At 36.9% G+C, this 24721-nt stretch overlaps 1 protein-coding gene across 1 annotated transcript in view; it reads left to right on the forward strand.

Moving 5' to 3' along the window:
- LOC126172641 (MAP7 domain-containing protein 1-like) overlaps positions 1-9155 on the forward strand; it is a 275245-nt gene extending 266090 nt beyond the window's left edge. Inside the window, exon 12 of the mRNA XM_049920898.1 lies at positions 8782-9155. Coding sequence (XP_049776855.1) covers positions 8782-8995 — 214 coding nt within the window. The 3' untranslated portion in view covers positions 8996-9155. The remainder of the gene's footprint in view (positions 1-8781) is intronic.
- Positions 9156-24721: the final 15566 nt, after the last annotated feature.

Raw genomic sequence — 24721 nt, forward strand, 5'->3', positions numbered from 1 at the left:
GTTACTTATAAATATTTCTACTTGCAATCCGGGAAGATTTGAGCCCATTGCCAGACCATCTGTTTGTTTGTAGATTTTTTTGTTAAATTTAAAGTAGTTGTGTGAAAGTGTGAATTCAAGCTGGTTCAGTAATGTGAGTTGAAGGGATTTTTTTGTGTTTATGTAAGTTGGCATTGATTATCTGTAGTGTGGGAACTATTGGCACAGAGGAATAAAAGTTTTGTATGTCAAATGAGGCAAGTGTGGCTCCATCAGGTATGTTTTTGACATATTGTGCGAATTCTGTTGTGTTTTAAAGTGTTCTCTCATTATTGAATGTGTATGCTTCTTTGAGAATTCTGAAGAGCATTTTATTGAGTTGGAATGTTGGGCTGTTCCTACAGTTCACTATAGGCCTGATGGGGGTCCCATTTTTGTGGATCTTTGGTTGTAATCTAAGGCAAGGAGCTTGTGGGCTCATTGTTACAATGTTTCTTGCTTCTTGGATGGTGAGTAAAAATTAACGTTGTTTGAAATGTGTTTAATCTCCTTTTGTATTCTGGCTGTTGGATCTTTATGTATTTCTGTTATGTTGCTGCTTTGGAAGAAGTCTAAAGTTTTTTCTATGGATGTTGCTCTGTCCATTACAACAGTTGTGTTGCCCTTGTTGGCTTTTACAATTATTGTATTATTCATGTTTAATTTAGTCTTAATGGTACATGTAAGGGCTACTTCTCATTTCTTGTATGCTGGGAATGGTTTTGCAATTTCCTTTTCAGTGATTTCATTAATTTTGTGGCAGGTTGCTATTCTGTCATTTTGTTTCTTAAAGGCTATGGTCGAGATCTGTGTGACGCAAATGGTGAGCTTTTCTTGGTTGTTTTGGTCCAGTGGAGCTTGAACATTATGTTTTAAGCCTTTGCAAAGTAGTGCCTCTTCTTCTGCAGCGAAAATTATGTTCGTATTGTTGAGGAAAGGTGTGTAGAATGTGTGTTTCTTTCAACTGTTTTGGTTCAGTTTGGGAGGTAATTGTTGCTTTATAAGATTGGCTAGTTTTTTCTTCTTTGTAGCTTTCGTTTTCTGTACGATGAACTCAGTGTACTCATTTTTGGTTATGGAATCATATTCTAATCTATGAAGCGACTTTCCCAACTGTAATTCTGCATTATGAAGCTGTGTGTTGAACATTTGTTTTTTAATATAAAGTTCTTTCAGTTCATTTTTCACTCAGAGTTTTCGTACGTTTTCTAGTGTTTTCTTTGCAGTTGTTGTGTTTGTTTTGATGTCAATCTTGACATAATATGGAATGACGTTATTCTTGAGACAATTCCTATTCAAGTGTATGTGTTTTGTCGACATTATGTCAATAACAGTCACGGTAAATCCTAACCTAAAATGTTCGCGTTTAATGTTAATCTGCCCAGTGAGGCAATCAAGGCAATTTTCGAGTACAAAAACAGTGCAGAAAAGGTCGCAATGACAACACAACACATACACAAATATACAAACACCAAACGAAACAACCGTAATCCATCTTAAATGACAATATTTACAATAGTATCATCTCTGTTTTCAGCAACTGCCTACATTCTTAAAAATGTGCACGTGCACACACACACACACACACACACACACACACACACACACACACACACACACGTGCACACACCTTAATATTGACTATAAATATTTATAGCTGCCAAGAGTACAAGAGATTGACCTCATTTCCAGATAATTCATCACACCAAAAGCTTGTACCCCTTGTCAGCTTGAAACTGTATGTACATCAACTACTGGCACAAATTGTATATCTATCTGCATATTTTATAGCATTAACCAATGTATTACCCCAACCTTTAGGCAGGTAATATATGTAACATGTAATCTTAAGACCCCGTGCCATGTAAATGTTTGCTCTTATATAATCACTCTTTCCTCACTCTCTCTCTCTCTCTCACACACACACTTTCTCTCTCTCTTCCTCTCCTTCTGCCTCCAGCCTCTTACATCTGTCTATTAATCCCAATCAAATAGTGTCATCTATGTATGATTTTACTGCTGTAGCCAATATGATTATTGTTCTTCAAGTCTGTAACATCTTACCTGATTGTTTTTTACAAGTATGACGTTTAAGCCATTTTAACATTTCACCTGATTGTATAAACGAGTACGAATTTTAAACCGTTTTAACTTGTCAAAATTGGATTTATACGCCACCTGATGTACACACACATATATTCGACACCTCAAAACAAACACCTCAAAATTCTTTAAACAATTATTTTGTAATAACGTTGTTACAATGTATGTTCTTTGCACTTTGCGATTATGTCTTGTCTTCTGCTATACGAACCTTGCACCCAGCAGATTCCAGATGCCGTATTTGTTTACAAATCTGACAGTATACATGTGATGTGTTACAACAGTGAAAGGAACCTGTGACCACTAGAGGTACTCTAGTTTACTTATTTTATGTTTACCATTAGATATCAGTTTAATTTTTTGTCAGAAGAAATCCAAAACCATGTTCTGAAAGTGTGTCTTGTTTCTCCACTAGGCAATGCCACAAGTTCCTCCAAAAATTGTAACTCAACACACACACAAATGTCATACTAACTAATGTAAATCCACCTGATGATGGAGGTTTAAACCTTTGAAACACATCATGGAAATAAATGAAATGGTGACTGGTAACAGTAAACTTGTTGTTTCATTTAATGTCAATAACAGTCACAATAAAGCGTAACCTAAAATGTTCGCATTTAAAGTCGTATGCTCATTTCATTTCATACAAAATATTACTATTGAGTATAAGATTTTTGAAGAGCCTCACAGCATTTCAATATTCCATAAAGATGTGTTTCAGAAGAGTAACATGTCAAAAAATTTGCAGTACTTATACACAATTTGGAAAAGAGATAGAGTTTTAGTATTGCTTTGGTACTACAATGTCCCATAATTTTTCTGCTTCAAAAACAGTTTTTGATGTATTTTCTTCATTTTTAATGGCACCACGTGATCTTTTTAAGCAAGTTTCTTTTAAATAATCAAGATGTGTTTCATAAAACTCTCCCATGGTACAAAATACTAGTCAGTTGCATTATAATGTTGCAGATATTTCCTTCAGCTAATATTTTTACTATTTCCATTAGCCCAAGACTGTTTTCTCACATAAGCATCAGACGTAATCAGTGCACTTTACCTATAGCTGTCAGAAGTGCAGTAAACATATTGTAAACTTTCATCATCTTCCCTGACACACACACACACACACACACACACACACACACACACACACACACACACACGTGTGCATCAACATTTGACAAACATCCAAAAATATGTAGACGTATTTAATATTACATCATAATATTCGTAGTCACTTTCAATATTTCACCATTACCCTCAATAAATTACCTTCACGTTGGTAAAATACTCGGAACATAATGTATCAGTCTTCAATTTGTAATCACTCAGTACATGTTCAACACTTAGTTTCCTCCTCAAAATATTATCATCATTAATTCAGATTTCTCACATCATTTACTTGTTTCTCTCACTTACAACAATTTTCAAAGTATGTGGTCTGAAAAACAATGTCCTCTCTACAGACAAACTCCGTTTCAAAAAATGTGATATGGATAGAGTAAAAAAGTTGTTAACTACATAAAATTGCAGCGTAATGTTCTCCAATCACAACAAAATGTTTATTGATGCTTCAGTTTTTTCATAATCCTTCTAATGTTGACCACACTTCCACAATGTGACAATAATAAACTAACAGGTCAACTCTATTTTTCATTAAATATTTGTATACAGACACAAATTCCTACAAATATAGCACAACAGTTCCACAAATTCATCAAAAATCACGTACAAACATTTTTGCTTAATTATACAGGACAGAAATCAAAAAATACATCTGGTATCATCAATTTTGCAAAACATATTTTCTACCCAGAAATAGTAAACGTAAAATTTCTTTCCAATCCTGTGTAGGCGACTAGCCTACAACAAATAATTGCATAGCCGTCTGGTATAATGAGTTAACGGAGTACCATTTATTCGTGAAAAACTCACACTGAGAAGAAAACTAAAAACAACAGAGAAGTAACAAAAACTAGGAGATTCTATAGTCTTACGGCAAAGATAAAAAACAACACATGACTAAAAAAAACTCTCGTGCACTTTTGATCTCACTTTGCACTAGACATGAAAAATATCACTGCCACACAGCCCCCCCCCCTTAAAGTGCGGAGCCCCAGGGATATCTTGATACTTGAATTTTATTTGACGTCCAGCTCTGGTGTGCGTCGGATGTCTCGGGGGCGGTGACGTTGTTGTTTGTGGTGGTGATTCACCTGTCTCAAACGATGTACTGAGCGGTGTTTGGGTATGCTCTGCGTCCATCAGGTGTTGATGCACAGGCGTGGTGTCAGAGGTCGGAGAGGGTAAAACCCATGCTGGCTTGACACGTTCAATCGATACCTTTGTCGGAACACCATTGTACAGTACTTGTTTGACTCTGATGTCGACTGACTTCACACACCGAGAAATTAATTCTTCTTTCAATCTACAGTATGCTCCTTCAGTAGGCGGGTTCACTATAATGTCAGATACCAAAACCGAGGTCTGATGGTCCAAATTACTTATCACCAAGGTGAACTTCTCGTGATCACTGAATATTCTTTGTTGTAGAAATATATTTTCCATTACCGCGAACCATGTGTGTGGCTGAGAAGGCATGAATGGGGGCGTTCGTAATTGCAACCGTTGAGTTGGTGAAGCGTTGAAAGCCTCAGCAAAGCAGTGTTGCTCGCTCACCCAGTTCACTACGCACAATTAGCTATTGTTGTAGACGCGAGCCAGTCAGCAATAGGGGCGGCGCTGCACCAGCGGGTAGAACGGCAATGGCAACCACTACGGTTTTTCTCTAAAAAGTTACAGACTGCACAACAGAAGTGGAGCGCGTATGACAGAGAATTGTTCGCGATCTACGAAGCAATTCGATACTTCCGCCCACAAATAGAGGCTAGACCGGTGACTGTGTTTACAGACCACAAACCCATAACATCGGCTTTTAAAAACACCAGTGATAAATGCTCACCAAGACAGTTCCGTTATATTGAGTTCATAAGTCAGTTCACAACAGATATACGCCATTTAAGAGGCGCAGAAAATTTAGTGGCTGACTATTTTTCACGTATTTGCGGGATTTCAGAAATTATAGACTATGATAAACTTGCAGTGGAACAGACCAAGGATGCAGAGCTACGACAGCTGTTAAACGACCCGTCTACAGGTCTGAAGTTCGAGCAAATTCTGGTCCGGTATATGCTTTAAGTTCATATCTTTCGAAATATGCAACTGTAAAGTTTCTATCTCATTCTGAAGCCTATGAATTTCTTCCGTTATCGAACCGTATCGTTTGCCGTCGTCGGTCATTGCTTCTGCAGTTAATGTTCGACGTAGCTAACGAAAGATTTAAAGTTCCTTAATCGGAGGTCACCAATTATGTAGGCGACTAGCCTACAACAAATAATTGCATAGCCGTCCGGTATAATGAGTTAACGGAGTACCATTTATTCGTGAAAAACTCACACTGAGAAGAAAACTAAAAACAACAGAGAAGTAACAAAAACTAGGAGATTCTATAGTCTTACGGCAAAGATAAAAAACAACACATGACTAAAAAAAACTCTCGCGCACTTTTGATCTCACTTTGCACTAGACATGAAAAATATCACTGCCACACCTGCATAGTATGTTTAAATAGCGACAAAATTCACCCACAAAACTTCCTTAAAACGCAGATGAAATAGAGAGACATGGAGTAATGAAGATAATTTGCTTATGCAAAAATATTTCTCATCAAAAGCAATAAAATATATGTTTTCTTTCAAAACAAGAAAATTCTCTCATCACCCAAGTGCAAATACAAATAAGTTTTCTATTACAGAAGTATAAAGTACTTTAAATGTTACCTCGTTTCCAAACTTTTTCAAATGTAGCTAATGATACGCAAATCTCATTTTAAAAATATAGAAAAATTTCAGTTCTCTGACAAAACAATAGATTTTTTTTTTCATTAACACACTGTAACCATACACTTACAAGTTTTCTTGAAATCATCACAACATATTACATTTTCTAGCATTAATTATTCTACAGATTAGCATTAATCAGTTTGATCAAACTCATCAACACTGAGCATGACAAAGGCAGAAGGATATATCAACATTACTCTTGGCAGAACATAATCTGAAATATTAAATAGTTATTGACTATTTAAACTGAAGCAGTAAACAATTCATAAGATCCATCATATCAAGGTAAAAAGATGGCAATTGCTAAAATATGGAAAAGTCTTTGAGATCTCTGAAGGGGCAAATTTCAGTACATCAGTATTGTTTTTCACAGGCATATCACTTTGTCTGGGGGTTTCCTCACTCTTTTCAGAAATATATTCTGTGCTGCATTTTCCATTTTTTTCTACAGCAATACATAACATTGCTTATATGTCTCACAGTTAGTTTCTTTCTTAAATCTGCTGATAAGTCAAAACTGTCCACCGTTTCTTTCAAAAAATGCAGATATTTTTTTCCTCGATGCAATTAAAAATTTTTCATTGGAAAGAAACTGTTTTACGTGAATCAACATCATCTGCTATAAAAACAAAGTGTTCTTTTGAATGAACCATACGGGAGGACCAGCAATAGGTTTGCTGCTGCACCTCAACATCTGGGTCCACAGTCTCATGGAACTGCATCATCGATGATCGAAGGTGCTGACCACTTGGGCGGGGAACCCAGGTTGCTGGTGATGAACGACCCATCGCCACCAGCTCTCAGTAATGAATGCTGCACGGACGAAAATTGGCAGAGCGGCATGAGTAGGTGCAGGACACAATGTAGCTGACAACCATGGATTATCTTGGCTCGACTCTGACCCCTACCAGCATAAACCTGTGGGAAGTGCCTTATGGCATCATGCATGGAAGAGTTCACAACGTATTCTTCATTTAAAACCTGGATGTGGGACTAGCCGTTCTGCCTCAGCGTTAGATTGGGGGTGGAAAGGAGGAACCGTCACATGTTGAATGCTTGATGGGTGCAGAAATTGTGGAAGATGTGAGACACAAACTGTGAATCATTATGCGCCACAAGTGTATAAAACAATCCTTGAGAGATCTGAACCTCAGGCAGAAATGGATTATTGCGCTGTACTGTACATTGATACACCAGCTTGTTAGGAGCCAACCGAATGATGGTATCATGCACCATATAATCAGCATAGGAATTGTGATGCAACATAGGAATTGTGATGAGCATTGCTAGCAAACTGGTGTTTGTGACTGAAGCTGTGTATACAGCTGCCCAAGCCCAGTAGGGCTGATGGAGCTGTTTCTGACGACAATAGAACTCAATATGCACAGGAATGACATGTGCACTTATGATGATAATTGAACAACTTACACATTTTGTTGAATGAAAGCAATGCTGGTTCCTGGAGAGGGGATAACTAACACAACAACTTGTAAATTCAAGGGGAAATCCAAGATAGGAGCAAAGGCACATGTTGGCATCGGTGACGCCAAAAGCAAGGAAGTGTTACTGAAGATGCTTCTTGTAAATGTTCCAGTCTTCTGCTGCATCATCATAAGGGGGCAAGGGTAGTGGATACACCGACGGCATGGAAGGCTGCATAGTCAATGCGGCCAACAAGTTCATAATAACAACCAAATGAGTCTGCTGCTGTTTGAGGAGAGATTGAAGCACTGCCCCCATGGACACAAGAACTGACAGAACAACCAAATAGACTGAACACACGGAAGTGACCACCACACTAGTTGCCATTTGTTTCATAATGCTAGACATAACCAATAGTGTGGTCACTAAGAACAAACGTTTATTGAGCTACATTCAGGTAAACAAAAAGCATAGAAACAGTACAATAAGCAGTAGAATCCAATCTGAGGAGTGCCAGCTAAACTGCCTTTATATAGAGGAGTACTCTAGTAGGCAGTGCAGCAGATGTCTTGCCATGCGCACTAGTCTTGTGACCCACTACAAGCAGCGTCTGGTAGCTGACTCCCACAACTGCCATTGGCAGACTTTTTTAAGTGTAGCATGATGGTGGCCTGATGCCTCTGTGTGTATCCAGATGTTGCATAAAGGATTATAGCAGTTCTCATCTGCTGTGTTGTGGACACCATGAAAGAAGTTGAACCATCATGTCAACTGACTTTTCATCCTGAAAAATCTTCAGTCACATAAAGTGTAGTGCCCTAGTACACTGTGTTACCCTTCATCTTTGCTGTGTAAAAAATACTGGTGATATTTGCATGTAAAGGCCTTCAGGTATTTTTTGTGTGAATAATATACCCAAAAGTTTTATCAGAGAGGATTTTTTAAATGATTTCTTATCCTTATATGGCCCACCCACTCACTTTTTTTCTAGTTTTTGGCTTTATTTTATTTTCTTCACTTCTAATATGATACCTACCTCTTAGTTGCTGTCTACACATCATATTTTTATCAACTTGGTGTTTTAAAAATATGTTATTCCTCTCATATCGATATGATTGTATTGCATTTTATTTTTATTCATCTTCTTGTTTACAAAAGCAGCCTATGTATAAGACATGCAGTCTATGTATTGCATTTGTTTCAGAGACAGAAATCTATGATTTATAAATATAAAAACAACAGTTACTGCCAGTCTACCATTTGTTTCAGTCCCTATAAAATTATTTTTGCATTATTTTATAAATAATATAATATATTTAATTTTTATTTGTAGTGCTATGCATCTGGAAACTGCAATGCGAGAAAAAGAACGAGAGATTACTGCCCTGGGTAAGAAGATACTGCTTTTGGAAAATGCAAACTCTGACCTTCTGGCAAAAGTTTTACAACTGAAGTATTCCACTGTACGCCAAATTCCAAAAAACCAATCGGCAATGCCAAAGAGCAATAGTGTTGAAGGTGTGTTGATGGACTTGGGTAGTGTGTGATGCATGCTATTTGTCACATTATTTCATGGTACTTAAGCATTTTAGGAAAGAGTTCTCATCACAGATCAATTCTGTTCAAAAGAAGTAAGTAACATCTTTAACACATTCTAGTATTTTTAACGTTTACCTCAAAAATGTATACCTCCACACATTTTAAAACTTTTATGTATATTTTTCAAGATATGTGTTCAATCTTTTGTCGAAATAATGTATATTTTAATAGCTCTGAAAACCAAAGACTTGCTTTACCTATGTTGTCTTTGTTATCATGTGTTAATCACCCTGAACTATCTAAAAATCATATGTGTTTTACTCAAAGATAACTTCTTGTACTGGTTATGAGTATAATACATATTGTTTGTTTATGTTTTATATTATTTGTAAGTATTCAGTGAATGTGAGCATATGTTTCCGCATTCTGCAGTGTCTAGAAACAGGTGCACATAGCTATATGCACTGTAGCATAAGCCATTCATTAATATGTCACTTTCTTGTAATAATGTTACATTTTATTTTGGTTCCTGAATAACTTTACAAAACCATAAAGGAAAGGGGATCTCAAACTTTATGAACCCTTTGGGTATCTCGTGCCAAACATAAAAGTAGTAAATTTATAATGTATTAAAAATATGTGGTAATCACTCTTTGTAATCAATTCGGTGGCTGTACATGACAGAGATACATTATCATTTTGAACATCATCAATACATAAAACAAATTTTCAATTACATGCTGATTAGGAATCAACAATCAATTTTAAAGTGAAAGTAAAAATAATGTTAACATCCTAACTAGACAGGAAATTTATAAATTGGTGGAGTCTTAAGTAAGTCTACAGTCAAAAGGTTTTTGTTTGTGCTGACTTTAACTTTTCATTGCCACATTATCAGTAAAATGATTATGCATCAGTAACAGTTTGCAGAGTTTTGAGATGAATAGTTTGTGGTAAATAACAGTGCAACTCACATTATATTTTTAAAGTGTCTTTAGCCATTTATTGTGCTGACAGTTTTACTTCAAAATAATTTTGTATGTAATTTAAAGATGTGTGCATATACTGTAAAAAGGGTTTATTCGTTAAGTTATGTTAGTTTCATCCCATGGAACAACATACTTGTGAAATTTTCTTCCATAATTTATGTCTTCCTTAGAATATTTTATCTTGGTTAATTATATTTGATATGTTTAGAAATGTTTGTCATTTACTAGTGTTGCAATTTTATTGATACATGTCTAAACACTTTTTGTAACTGGTACTATGTCTGTTAGCCGTATAAAATATATTCAACAAGTAATGTAATGACCCGTCTCGTGCCAAACTTTATGTACAATCTCTAATTGAGTCCAAATTAATGTTAGGTGTAGTGATGGGTGATAGTATAGCTGGAAGACAATGTCTTTAACAGTGGAATAGATCTCATTGAACATTCTTTGAACATGATTACCACAATCATTGCTCATCATCTTTTGTTTGTGGTTAATGTTAGTCTGCCAATCGTGTACCTGTATCATTTTTGTTATGTCTTTTGTTGGTGAAGGTAACTGTTTTGTTCACCTTTAATAGTGCCATTTGTTCGCACATACTGGTATTTATTTGCACTGCAATAAGTGTAATGAAAATCTTTCTATTCATATCTCTGAGACTACCTGAATAAAACAGTGTGATGGAACTTCCACTAACTTCATGCTTCATTAAATGCTGAAACAACACTGACAACATTTCAGAAAGTTTGCCCATTTTCAACTTTCTGCCTGTGCACTTGTAATGAGGAAATGGAATAAACTGCACCCAGCGGATGCTTCATTCCTGAATTACCTTTTCAAGTAATGGTCCATAAGATGCTTCTCAAATTGAGAAAGTACATTTCTGAGTTACATTCTTTGAAACAGGACACCAGCTTTCATTTTAATACATGTAGAACATCATGATTTGTGAGATTCATCATGAAGTTTGTGTGATAAATAATGATATAGCTGAAAAATTAGTCAAACTATCACACTTAATGATGTATAACAGTAAATAAGAAGTAAATATTTCCTTTTCAGTACATGTTAGAACTGTCAGGCTATGGGAATAGCAATATCTATTAAGACCAAATATTTGTTCCATATATAACATCCATTCTATTATATCATCCATTGCAACAATAAAAAACTGTGTCAAATGACTTTCAATATAATTCCAGTGCTTGCTTAAAGTCATTTGCAAAAATGTGGAAAATCTGTTACGATGAAGTCAGAACTAAGGTTATTATGTACAGGTTCAATGTTTTTCCAGTACTCTGCTTTACATTATACCTGCATACTTTCAAAGACTTCATTCAAGTCTGTACAGTGAATTCAAATTTTTTTGTAGATATGCAGCTGTATTTCATATAAAGACAGAGCACAAATGAGTTGAAATGGTGTGCCGTGCCAAAAACCTTTCTGGGGTGAAAGTATGAAAAGCTTTTGATGACCTATTCCTCTCATAATGTTAAGAAACCTCTTAATTTAAATACACTATCATTATTTAGACAGTATCCCATAAATTATACAATTATTATGAAATTGAAGTTGAAGGAAAATAACAAAACATTGCAGTACAGTTTCTGAAATAAAGAAATTAAAGTATTCAAACAATGGAAAATCCAGGTTGGAATAATGATAATATTATGAAAATGGTAGACTGCTACTCACCATATAGAGGAAATGTTGAGTCACAGAGAGGCACATCAAAGAGACTGCTAAACATGTGAGCTTTTAGTCAAAAGGCCTTCTTGTAAATCGCGCTTGCGCGCGCGCGCGCCCCACACACACACACACACACACACACACACACACACACACACACACACACACACGCACGCGCGTGCACGCGCGCGCACGCGCGCGCACGCCAGAGGATAAGCTAACACACCCATTGCTTTTAAAAAATCATTTAGTGAGCATTTAAGGTATTTTTTTACCTATGATGAGCTTAAATTGTTAATACACCATGTAGCAACTCATTTGTAGAAAAAATTGTTAATGATAAAACAAAACTCTGTTTGTTGCACAGCTGTTTGTTTGCATTGCAAATCAGATCCTGATCTGTAAAGTTATCTTCAGGCATTTTCTATCGTCAATTACAGCTTTTTGACAGGAAACAACTAAACAATAATTCAAAACAATGGATAATATTATATAACAGTGATATTCATATAGCATTTACAATAAAAAAATCCTTAAGAGGAAATATATCATACCTGACTGCAATTATTAACACTGGAGTGATACAGATGGGTATGAGCACTCAAAATATTTTAGGATGATAAGCTGAAAACCCAGCTGAAACTAGAATGCTATCTATTAATAAAAATTATAACAGCTACTCTCGTGTTGTTAGTGCTAGTGCCGTAAATTTCCATATCGACACATGCAATTTATTACAAAGTATTGATTTTTCATTTACTCTACAGTTTTTGATCTCACAAGACATGAAGTTTACAAGGATAAAGACATAAAATATGCATCATAGAAGAAACTTGAACAAAGGTTAAAATTGTATAAAACTAAAGTACACTTGATAAAAATCCAACTATATTTACTTTTCATACTACTTACAGCAGCAGTGGACACAGAATAAAAATTTGTTACTCTCAGGTTGTAACAATAACTAAATACTATACACACATAAAATAGTTCTGTATTAAGTATGGTATTTGATTGTGTGCACATGGACACAAAATTATAGAAACTGCAGAAATTTTGCAGCACATTTTATGTAGCACACCTGTCAAATAATATATTAAGTCACCTTCTTTCTTAAGACAGGGAGATGGAAGTGATGCTTATGTCACATTTGTTATACTGTTCTCATTAAAAGTAGATGATCATGCGTAATTCTGACTCTGCCTGTTTTGGTCCTTTTAAATTCTTCTGTCTCTATTGTTTACTAATGTTCAGCCTCTCATACATTGTTCCCCTTATTGTTGCATAATTACCATCATTTGAATTATATTTTGCTTTGTTAAACTGTCTTTAGTTGTATATAATTTTGTTTACATCTGACCAAATGGGGTGGTATTTTGGTAAGACAGTGGGCTCAGATTTAGGAGAATAATGATTCAAATCCCTATTCAGAATTCCAGATTTAAGTTTCCCCTAAATTATTGTGGCAAAATCCTAAATAACAGTTTGTGATCTGTCTATCATGACCTCATCATTGATGGGACATGCAAGCCATATATTCATCCTGTTCACATGTGCCCCACTTGATACACATATCTCAGTAATAGTGTGCATTGCAGAGGCTTTCCTTCATAAAGTATTACCAATAAGAGTACTCACAAGTAAATTATGGGGGGGGGGGGGGGGGGGGGGGTGCAGTAAAATATAACTGAACAACCACCACAACAGGACCATGGAATGGTTGCGTTCATAAATGATCAGCACAAGCATTAAGATATTTATTCCACTTGGACACAAGACTATCAGTTCCTCCAATTGAAACCAACATCCACACTTGTCTTTTTTAAGATAGCCAAAGATGTGAAAAAATATCTGGGCTATATGGAGGATGTTGCAGCGTTTCCCAACCAAATCACCTTCATCTGATTGACAATGTGGTGGCAGGCATTATCTTGCAATAGGATCATTCCGTCTGATAGCCTTCCCGGGTGCGTTGCAGTTTCTGAAAACTGGCTTCATAGTGGTGTGCATAGATTGTGGTTTCATGTTTGAGGAACTCAATGAGCAGTGGAAGCATTCTGTAGCACAATAACACCTGCCCCGTTACTGACAGTTGGACAAAGGCCACATGTCAGTGATTGGGATAGAAAACACTGCAACATCCCCTATACAGGCCAGATCTTTCTCCAACAATGGAAATTCAGGATGGAATGTAACAATATTATAAAAAGAAAAATTGCTACTCACCATATAGTGGAGATGCTGAGCCGCAGATAGGCACAACAAAAAGACTGTCACAAATAAAGCCAGTAAGGCCTTTGTAAAAAAATAACACACACACACACACACACACACACACACACACACACACACACACACACACTCACTGTCACACAAACACAACTCACACACACATGACTGCAGTCTTTGTCAACGAAAGCCACACTAATATGCTTCAATGGCTTCAGTTGCATGAGACTGCAGTCGTATGTGTGAGTCACATTTGCATGTGTGTGTGTGTGTGTGTGTGTGTGTGTGTGTGTGTCGTCTATTTTTGATGAAGGCCTTACTGGCTGAAAGCTTTATTTGTGACAGTTATTTTGTTGTGCGTATCTGCGACTCAGCATCTCCACTATGTGGTGAGTAGCAACTTTCAAGGTCTTTCTACATGTGATTTTCATAACTTTGGTGACTTGAAGAAAGACATGCTTAGACATTGGTTTCACTTGGACAAGGAAGTGCGAAGTGGGTGCAGTTGTGGATCCATTAGTTGTTGACCCTGTTCTATAAAACAGGAACTGATCAATTTGTCTCCCAGTGGGATGGATGTCTTAATGTGTGTGGTGATTAGCTTGGATGAAACCATTCCATGGTTCTGTTGTGATGACTGTTCAGTTTTCATTTGACTGTCTCTTATACTTTTATGGTCGTACATTCTGATTTCTGCTTCAGTGTATTTCGTGTGTGTAATGAGGCATGTGTGCTTTTCACACAGGTCACTGCTGTGTTGACAGTTCCTCACACACAGACAACACATAGACAACATACACCTACACATTCATGCAAATGCAGCTCCCACGTACATGACCACTGTCTCTGGCTGCCGAGATCATGGCCTCAGCAGCCAGGGACACTGATCATGTGTGTGTGAGCTGTATTTGCGTGAACATATGTGTGTCTATTTGCCTATTTCAGAAGAAGGGTTTCTGGCTGAAAGATTACATGTTTAGTAGTCTTTTTGTTGTGTTGACTCAACATCTCTGCTATGTGGTGAGTGACAATCTATCCTTTGCATAATATTTTCATTACTCCATCCTGGATTTTCCATTGTTCAATAAAACCAGAGAAAATAATTGATGGAAATAGATCCCAAAAAATTGAACCTTGAAGGATGCCTTGTGCAATTGTTCTCCAGTTGAGGAGAGAATTTGCTGTATTTGAAGAGAGAATTAATCTTTCTCTTCAGTTACATCTGTACAAAGTTAAGAGTCTTGGAGGGGGAGGGGGGTGGAGCTGTAAAGCACTGCTCCTAATCCTATACTTATAATGTAACTAGGTAGATAAAAAAATCTACTCACCAAGTGGTGGCAGGAGAACATGAAAAGGTTTAACTTATACAAGCTTTCGGAGCCATTGGCTGCTTTTTCTGGCAGATGAGTTGAAGGGGAAGGAATAGGGGTGAAGGAAAAGAACTGGAGACACTTAGCAAAAGGGATACACTTCAGAAAAGTCATCCAGAACCCCGGGTCAGGGGAGACTTACTGTATGGGATGAGAAGGAAAGACAGACTGTTGGGAAAGATATAGAAAACTAAAAGGGAGTGGAGAAAGGAGTAGTTACCATGAAGAAATTCTAAGATAGAAGGAATTAATGTACCGGGTGATCAAAAGGTCAATATAAATTTGAAAACTGAATAAATCATGGAATAATGTAGATAGAGAGGTACAAATTGACACACATGCTTGGAATGACATGGGGTTTTATTAGAACAAAAAAAAAAAAAATAAAATAAAATAAAATACAAAAGTTAAAAAAATGTCCAACAGATGGTGCTTCATCTGATCAGAATAGCAATAAGTAGCATAACAAAGTAAGACAAAGCAAAGATGATGTTCTTTACAGAAAATGCTCAATATGTCCACCATCATTCCTCAACAATAGCTGTAGTCAAGGAATAATGTTGTGAACAGCATTGTAAAGCATGTCCGGAGTTATGGTGAGGTATTGGCATTGGATGTTGTCTTTCAGCATCCCTAGAGATGTCGGTCGATCACGATAATAATCGCACGGACTGAGGTCTGGGGACCTGGGAGGCCAAGCATGATGAAAGCGGTGGTTGAGCAAACGATCATCACCAAACGATGCACGCAAGAGATCATTCAGGCGTCTAGCAATACTTTGCTTCTTTTTTTTTTTATCTTTTCTGTTCTAATAAAACCCCATGTCATTCTAAGAATGTGTGTCAATTTTTACCTCTCTATCTACATTATTCCGTGGTTTATTAAGTTTTCAAATTTATACTGACGTTTTTATCACCCGGTAGATTAACGGAAGGTGAGTGATGAGAACCAAGGACATGCTGTAATGCTAGTTTCCACCTTGGGAGTTCTGAGAAACTGTTGTCTGGTGGAAGAATCCAGATGGCATGTGAGGTGAAACAGGCACTGACGTCAGACTGTCCTGTTGTAGAGCATGTTCTGCAACAGGATAGTGTGTGTTGCTGGTATACACCCTCTGTCTGTGCCCTTTCATCCTGACTGATATCTGGGTAGCTATGTAAAAGGCTGAAGAGATTGTTATTGTTCTTGAATATGTGCTAATCTTATCAACAAAATTATTTATGTGGTGTGCAGTATTGTTTTTATTGCTGAAAACCAAATAGATTATTTGAAAATCATATTTTACAATAATATTATGATTTCTATAGCAGCATCTTTAACAGAAAATTTAACAGACCTGTCAGAAGATGTCTACCTCTGTAGCTGAGCGGTCAGTGCTGCTGACTCTGTGATGAGGACCTGGGTTCAGTTCCATGTGCTGCTAGGAAGTTTTCATTGTTGGGAGGGCTGGAATATAGTGCACTCTGCTTTGTGATGTGGATTGAAGAGCTAATGACCAAGTTGTAGTGGCTCCAAGCTATGAAAACTGACAGCCTAGAGAGCAGTGTGCTGACCCCCACACCCCTCCATACCACATATAATGATGCCCTTGGCAGAGGATGACATGGCAGTCAGTTGGTACCAATTGGTCAGACAGGACTCACAGACATAACTGATGTTTTACGGTAGAAGAGAGGTTGGGCAATAGCTTCCCTTAGCTTTTCTTGACCATTTATTAAAATGGTTCAGATGGCTCTAAGCACTATGGGACTTAACGTCTGAGGTCATCAGGCCCCTAGACTTAGAACTACTTAAACCTAACTAACCTAAGGACATCACACACATCCATGCCTGAGTCAGTATTTGAACCTGCAACTGTAGCAGCAGCGTGGTTTTGGACTGAAGTGCCTAGAACTGCTTGGCCACAGCAGCCGGCATTTCTTAATTTGTGATTTTTTGTTTATTGTTATACTTCTGGAAACAACCTTGTACAAAAGACTACTTAATTATTGTAGACAGTGAACTACTTATTATTTTATGGACTAATTTGATTGCTGTGGTGGATATCACAGACCAGCTAGATTTTTAATAATAATGCTTTCCAAGTTCATTGTTGAACTTTTACTACATTTGTGTAAAAGAATCATGAAAGCACTCTAAAATCATTACAGGATTCATAATCATATCACCTACATGTGATTTTAGAAATATCATCACTAGAGACTTTAACATTAATCTCAGATTTAACAATGAGGCACATTGCCTTTATTTTATTTTGGTAGCATAGAATTTAGTAATTGTTTTCTGCTTTTACAACATTTTTAAGTATAATTTTATGACATTAACACATTCAATAAAACAATATCTCTTATGTGACTTTGTTTTATAGTTTCTTTTGTTCCTTTACTGTGAAAATTGCTTTCATTCTCCATGCAATGCAACTAGCACTCATTATCTTTATATTTAAGTTCTCTTCTGTAAAGTTATTTTTTCTGTTTTTAAAGGGACTGTGGGAAGCTGTGGCGAGCATAGAAGTTCCACCCCCTCCCTTGTAGACAAAAAATAAAATATGAGCTGAGTTCTTTGCTTGTTTTAGATTTCCAATATCAAAATTAGCAAAGTTTGAATTAACATGTACTTTTTACAGTAAAGCTGCATGCCCTCTGGAAAAATTACGGCCGTAGTTTCCCCTTGCTTTCAGCCGTTCGCAGTACCAGCACAGCAAGGCCATTTTGGTTATTGTTACAAGGCCAGATCAGTCAATCATCCAGACTGTTGCCCTTGCAACTACTGAAAAGGCTGCTGCCCCTCTTCAGGAACCACACGTTTGTCTGGCCTCTCAACAGATACCCCTCCATTGTGGTTGCACCTACGGTACAGCCATCTGTATCGCTGAGGCATACAAGCCTCCCCACCAACGGCAAGGTCCATGGTTCATGGGGGGAGAACATGTACTTATAATGTTAATAGTGACACTGGAGCTGCTGCTCTTACAAAGTGTTTGTTTGACCACAGAGTTGTCGTATACTGTCACAGGTACATGATATACCTGAAATCTTTTGACTTTCACAAGTTGAGGTCTTAAGGACCAAGGAACATTGAAAGAGAGCATAGTTGTGAGTGAGCAAGTTGGACCTTACTATTTCTATTCCTTTGTCACTTTGATCATCTATGGCAGAATTTTCTCCACTGATTTCACACTAATCATTCCAAAACCAGGAAATATAAAATACATTGTTTTAATATTTTCCCTTTCCAGCGTTGTCTATTATAACAATCTATTGCTAGCCGGAGGTGGTTTTCGTAGCGCGAAGCTGACTTGCTAATAATTAGCAGTAGAGTACTCATAGTCAGACTTGCATGGAATATTAAATAACACTGAACAACAAAGATATTTAGCCATACTAAAATTCTGAGTATTTTCATCCTATTTCTTTCTGTCGTGCTCATTGTATTTTGCTTCATTTGATAATCAGATATATGTTAGTCCAGGGTGCAGTTATCAAACCAAAAAAATCATCAGCTGCCTTACAAAGCATTTTATATCCCCTCCTTCCCATCCTCTGCCTTCTTGTAATATCTTAAATAACATTGTGATATTTTTTGAAAATCATTTTTACTGCTTAATAACAAACTAAATTTAAACCTGTTCTGCGATATTTTCAAAACAAACGTTCATAATTGTAATGTTTGCTCTGATCGCATTAATACTTGGAGGTAATTGCTAAACAAGATTGGATATATTGAGTACAAAATATATCTTACATAAAAATGGTAAAAATAAATCTTTTAGAAAGAGTAAATTTATAATATAGTGTGTAAATTATGATGAAATGTTCGTTTTTGTAGGGCCCAGTTGGCATTCTGTATAGTGTATAATATTTGGCTCCATAAGTAAATTTGAATTCCATCTATACATTTTGTATCTTCTACATCTAACATGCACTGTTCCAAAAATTTGGTATGTACAATTCATGCAGAGTAAAATTTTTCTGAGATTGTGTATTTTCTATACTGATATTTTATTTAGTTAAAAACGTCACCATGAAAAGTTGCTCTGACCCCATGAATTGTATAAACTAATATGTTTAAAGAAGTCTAGATTTTTTTTTTTATTCCCGCCTTATTGTGCAAGCACAGAAGTGGTGTACACATATAGTGATGTAAATACTTTTGGGGGTGGGAAGAGGGAGGGAGGATGCTCATTACTGCATAACCATGTCCATAGTAGACTGGTATGAGAAAAGGAAGCCAATTGGTGGTTCTTATAGATTTCTCTCATGTGTGTGACAAAGATTTATATTAATGTTAATGATACTTTTCAAAAAGAGGATTAGTTTTGTATAAAATAAAAATATTTTCAATGCTGCCATTGTTTTATGTACAAATGTTATTACTTCATTCTTAAATCTTCAACTTCCAAATGTAAAATGCCAAATGTATGTTCATCATATATTATCATAGTTTGGTACTGCTGAATATTTTTGCCAACTGGTATATTTTTCTTGTTTACGAATAGCATGGAGGGACATGTTGAGCTGGGCATGCATGCTCACACACACACACACACACACACACACACACACACACACACAGTTTGTAGATGGACACACTTGTACACAACAACAAAATGTATGCCCAACAGGTTGTATAGCAGCGGATACCTGTTATAGTACCAGTGCTAATTGTATTGTTGAAATCTGGGAAAAAATATTGTTGTGATTTAATTTATTGATTTAATTAACTACTACTAAATGAGGTATATGGTCCTTGCCACTTGTCTCTAGGTTTATAGGATATGCCAAATTCTCTTAGCGTTTTACTGTTTAGGACTGAGCCATTAATTACTGAATTGTTACTTTTTCATTTTATTGTGAAAATAATAGTGTATTTTTATTATCTCTTAAAGAACTGTGATGTTTTTATTCTCAGAACTGCAAGAGATATTTTGTGAGTACACTGCTTTTGGTATGAATTCACAACTAAAGCTGTGAATGGAGGTTGAGTATTTCATATTTTTATAAAGTGCCAAATCATGTTATTGTTAGCAGTTCTGTGCAATGTACATGAAGAAATTTTACAATGTATATAAAATTACTGAAGAGGGTTATTTTAAAATGCAAATTCCAATTAATTAATGCTTATCCATCTTGATGTACAAAACTTTCCTCTGAGCTATGCCCCTGAAGTTGTGTGAAATAAAATTTTTAACTTATACTGTTTCTTTCATTTATTTAATATCATTACACTAACAAACATAACTAACTCATTCAGGCATCAGTGTACTTTTGGTATATTATTCACTTACCAAATAATAGGGGTGATGCATTACCATGTAAATAGTTTAGCTATAATATCATTCTGTTCTTGTCATATAATTGTCACATTGTAGTTGCTAATCACGTTTAGAGCTTGTAAAGTAAATACAATCTCTGTCATAGAGTTCTGCTGAAAATTTGTCAGGGTGTATACGATCTGGGACAACCGGGAGATCCGGGAAAAACCCGGGATTTTTTTCATCCAGAAGAAACCGGGAAAAACCCAGGAATTTTTTAGAATTCTGGGAAGTTTTCATTGTTTTTGTTTTCAGTTAAATTTTTGTGATTTTGACTGGCAAGAACAGAGTCTCTGTATACTGCTATTTCAGAATAATACTGCAACAATAAAACATGAACGAGAGAAAAAACGAAAATAAAACTTAAACTGCAAAGGAAATGCACCATATACAGCAACAAAACACAGTGTTCATACAAGCGTCTGCCAACAGCAAAATGTGCCGAAGGCTTTAGGAAGACTATGCAATGTTCCGTGACAACAAATTGCCTCCAATGAATGTGACGTCACAACTGTGGTACATTAGATTCGTTTTAGCAGTTACGATCGGGTTCATGCCCATGCGCAGTTGAGTAGTACCTTCGCCCGCTTCTGGCTACAGACATGTGGCTGTTGGCTGTGTAAGCAGTCACAGCAAGCAGCTAGATGCTACCGGGGAATATTTTACTGGAGCGCCCAAGCTGCCAGATTCTTACATGCGCAGCAGGTCTAGTTCTGCGGGGGGGGGAGGGGGGGGGGGCAAAATTCATACTATTGAGGGAAAAAACCGTGTTTCACAAAGCGACTAGCATCCAGCGCACATTAGTCTATCGATTATTCATATGACTTTGAAACGCATCCATGTCGGTTTTTGAACACATTCTAAGTTGATTTCTGAATGAATCGTAAGTTGATTTGTGAATGCGTGCATAGTGTACATGATGTCTCTGTCAGGGGAATCCTCGTCGCATGTAGAAACAAACTTTCCTACATACAAAAGGTGCTATACGAGCTGAGCGGAGTAACGCCAAACGGATGAATGACAACCACTGTCTGATTGTGTGGTTGATTGGGTTTGCGAATGATGAGCATTGTTATAATTACTAGCTAAATCCATAGATTCAGACTACAGGAGTGGATATAAACGAATAACAGGTAAGAAAGATTACGTATTACCTTCTCAATGTATCTAAGAAAATGAAATTTTGACAGAAAATTTTTGGCTAGATCGCTATACTAGTAAGAGCCAGTTGTATAGTCCCCAGCTAACAGCCGCTTTTAATTCTATTCTGGAAGAAGTGCAGAAAATGCATTGTACGAACTTGTAGCAACGTCTAACCGGAGAATAATTGCGGGATAACTAAACCGGTGATTCTGGTAGAGTTAGTGGAGTTAACCTGCGAATAAGATTTGACATTGGCAGGAATAGTTACAGAATTAGTGATAACAAGACTGTTTGTTAGAACGAGGAAGGAGAAGAAACGGGGACATCACATAAATTATGGAACAACATGACGATTCGAAGTTTGTATAAAAATTTCGTACTACTACTTTTCGATCTCATACTTGAGGAACTGGAGCGTATGAACGAAGTGTGAAACTATTTGCTAACCTAAGGCTTTTTTCTTGTAGCAGGCCTAATAGGCATTTGATATTGGTACTTTGTGTCGTTACAAAAAAAAGACCGTTTGTGCCAAAACAGTCTCATTTATTTGGTGTGTATTGCAATTGTTGCAGTATGAGAAAGGCCTATTTTGTTTTATATAGCAGAGAGTGACAAAATAGACGTAATCAGATCGGGAAACCACACCAGCCTTGGGTCCTGTTTGCATTAACAGCTTTTTCAGTATTAGACAACGACATTTCGACTTTTCACGTAGCAAAACATTTGACGAACTTTGATGAGGTAATAGATTCTTTCGCAGAAGTGAAAGCACGACATGTAAAGCTGTTGTCAGCCGATAGGGAATAAAGAGTGCAAATTTTCTGAGTTCTTAAAAAAAAAAATTCAACAGAGTGAAGCACAGTGACGTGCGATAGAAGAATGCTGTGTGAGGAGGCGAGGCACTGCCCTTTGGCGCACTTACGACCAAATAACATGTCTTACATTTCCTCGAACATACGTTTTATGCATCAGGCTCTTCAGAAAGGTGTGCGCTGCAAAATGAACATATGTTTGAAATGTCAATTTTTTTAAATTTTTGATGTCCTATCTCAAACGCTCGAGGGAGTGGTGGGGTATTGTACCAGTTCAGAAATATCATAGATCCGGGGCTGATGCACAGAGGAATCTGAGTTACAGTGGGGTAGTGGGTACTCTCCATGTGACCAGTGTTTACATTTAGTGATTTTGCTGTTTCCTCTTCATTTACTGCTCTCACGTCAAATGAAAACAAAACAGATTTCCTGATTGCCACCTTTCTGACAGTCAAGCATTAATTGCCTTGCAGAACAATGAAGTTACTTTTGTAGGTTTGCTAAACAAATTTTCTTTTTAATTCCATACACTGTTCGCTGCATTTCAAGTGCAAGTTTTCAGCTTCTAGCACGTATGTCATTATGCCATAATAAAGAATCAAGCATGAGATAACGCAGTACTGGTACTCCAAGAAAATTTACATTGCGAAAACCACATTGAAAAGCTTAATATCAGGTCGTGGCCTACTTAACTGGGAATATGGACATACAAATGTGCACTTTAAATGTACACATTTTAGTATGGGTCTCGAAATTCTGATGCTCTTGGAGTATCCTCTGATGTCTTGTTTCTTCTATGACATAATGGACGATCTTTTAATGTTTTACACGTACAAACATACGGGCTCCCTGCGACATCGTAGCTGCGCAAGCGAGGTGACGCCTGTCATCTGGCGCTCTCTGGCAACTGCGGAACTGAACCTATTTCTAGCAGGTCACGGGAAAATATTCCGAATGGTGGTTTGAAAAGTGTTACCATCAAAGTACCATTCTGGCAGTTACAACGGAGCTATGTGCGATAATGTACGATGAATTTCTTAAATCACAGAGCGTTTGACTCTCATTTAAAAATCAACTCATTGATGACGAGCCATTTATATGAATTTAAAGCCTAGAAGATCAGACATTTAAGTCGTTATTAAAAAATTTTATGTTCACATTTGTGTGATATATCTTAAATTGTAATACGTGCATAAAAGACCAACGTTGTATGTGAAAGCTTAGCTTCTCTTGCAGCGTATTAATCTTACAGACCGATATTATATGCGAAAGCTTTGCATTTCGTGTAGCAACACTATGTATATTAATTTAAACCATTAATTTTTTCTGTTTGTGCATTCGCGCTACTTAACAGTGTGTCCTAAGCTCTGAATACCCGCTGTCATCAGCTGGCGAGATCACGTGACATGAGCTATGACTGGCTTACAAAAGCGCATCGCAATCTCGATTTCAATGCTTCGGAAATTAACACACGGTGTTTGGTGGAATTCGAATTTATACTTTCGTAATACAAAAATATGCAGCATATATGTTGCTGCACATCAAAGATCTTTCCAAAACACGTTTTTTCCCCTGTGTTTGGTTTTATAAAGTGCCGGGAAATTCTACTCCCGTGTGTTGTTGTTGTAGTCTTCAGTCCTGAGACTGGTTTGGTGCAGCTCTCCATGCTACTCTATCCTGTGCAAGCTTCTTCATCTCCCAGTACCTACTGCAACCTACATCCTTCTCAATCTGCTTAGTGTATTCATCTCTTCGTCTCCCTCTACGATTTTTACCCTCCACACTGCCCTCCAATACTAAATTGGTGATCCCTTGATGCCTCAGAACATGTCCTACCAACCAATCCCTTCTTCTGGTCAAGTTGTGACACAAATTTCTCTTCTCCCCAATCCTATTCAATACTTCCTCATTAGTTATGTGATCTACCCATCTAATCTTCAGCATTCTTCTGTAGCACCACATTTCGAAAGCTTCTATTCTCTTCTTGTCCAAACTATTTATTGTCCATGTTTCACTTCCATACATGGATACACTACATACAAATACTTTCAGAAATGACTTCCTGACACTTAAATCTATACTCGATGTTAACAAATTTCTCTTCTTCAGAAACACTTTCCTTGCCATTGCCAGTCTACATTTTATATCCTCTCTACTTCAACCATCATCAGTTATTTTGCTCCCC

This window comes from Schistocerca cancellata, chromosome 1 (genome assembly GCF_023864275.1).
Source record: "Schistocerca cancellata isolate TAMUIC-IGC-003103 chromosome 1, iqSchCanc2.1, whole genome shotgun sequence".
In the NCBI taxonomy this organism is placed as follows: domain Eukaryota; kingdom Metazoa; phylum Arthropoda; class Insecta; order Orthoptera; family Acrididae; genus Schistocerca; species Schistocerca cancellata.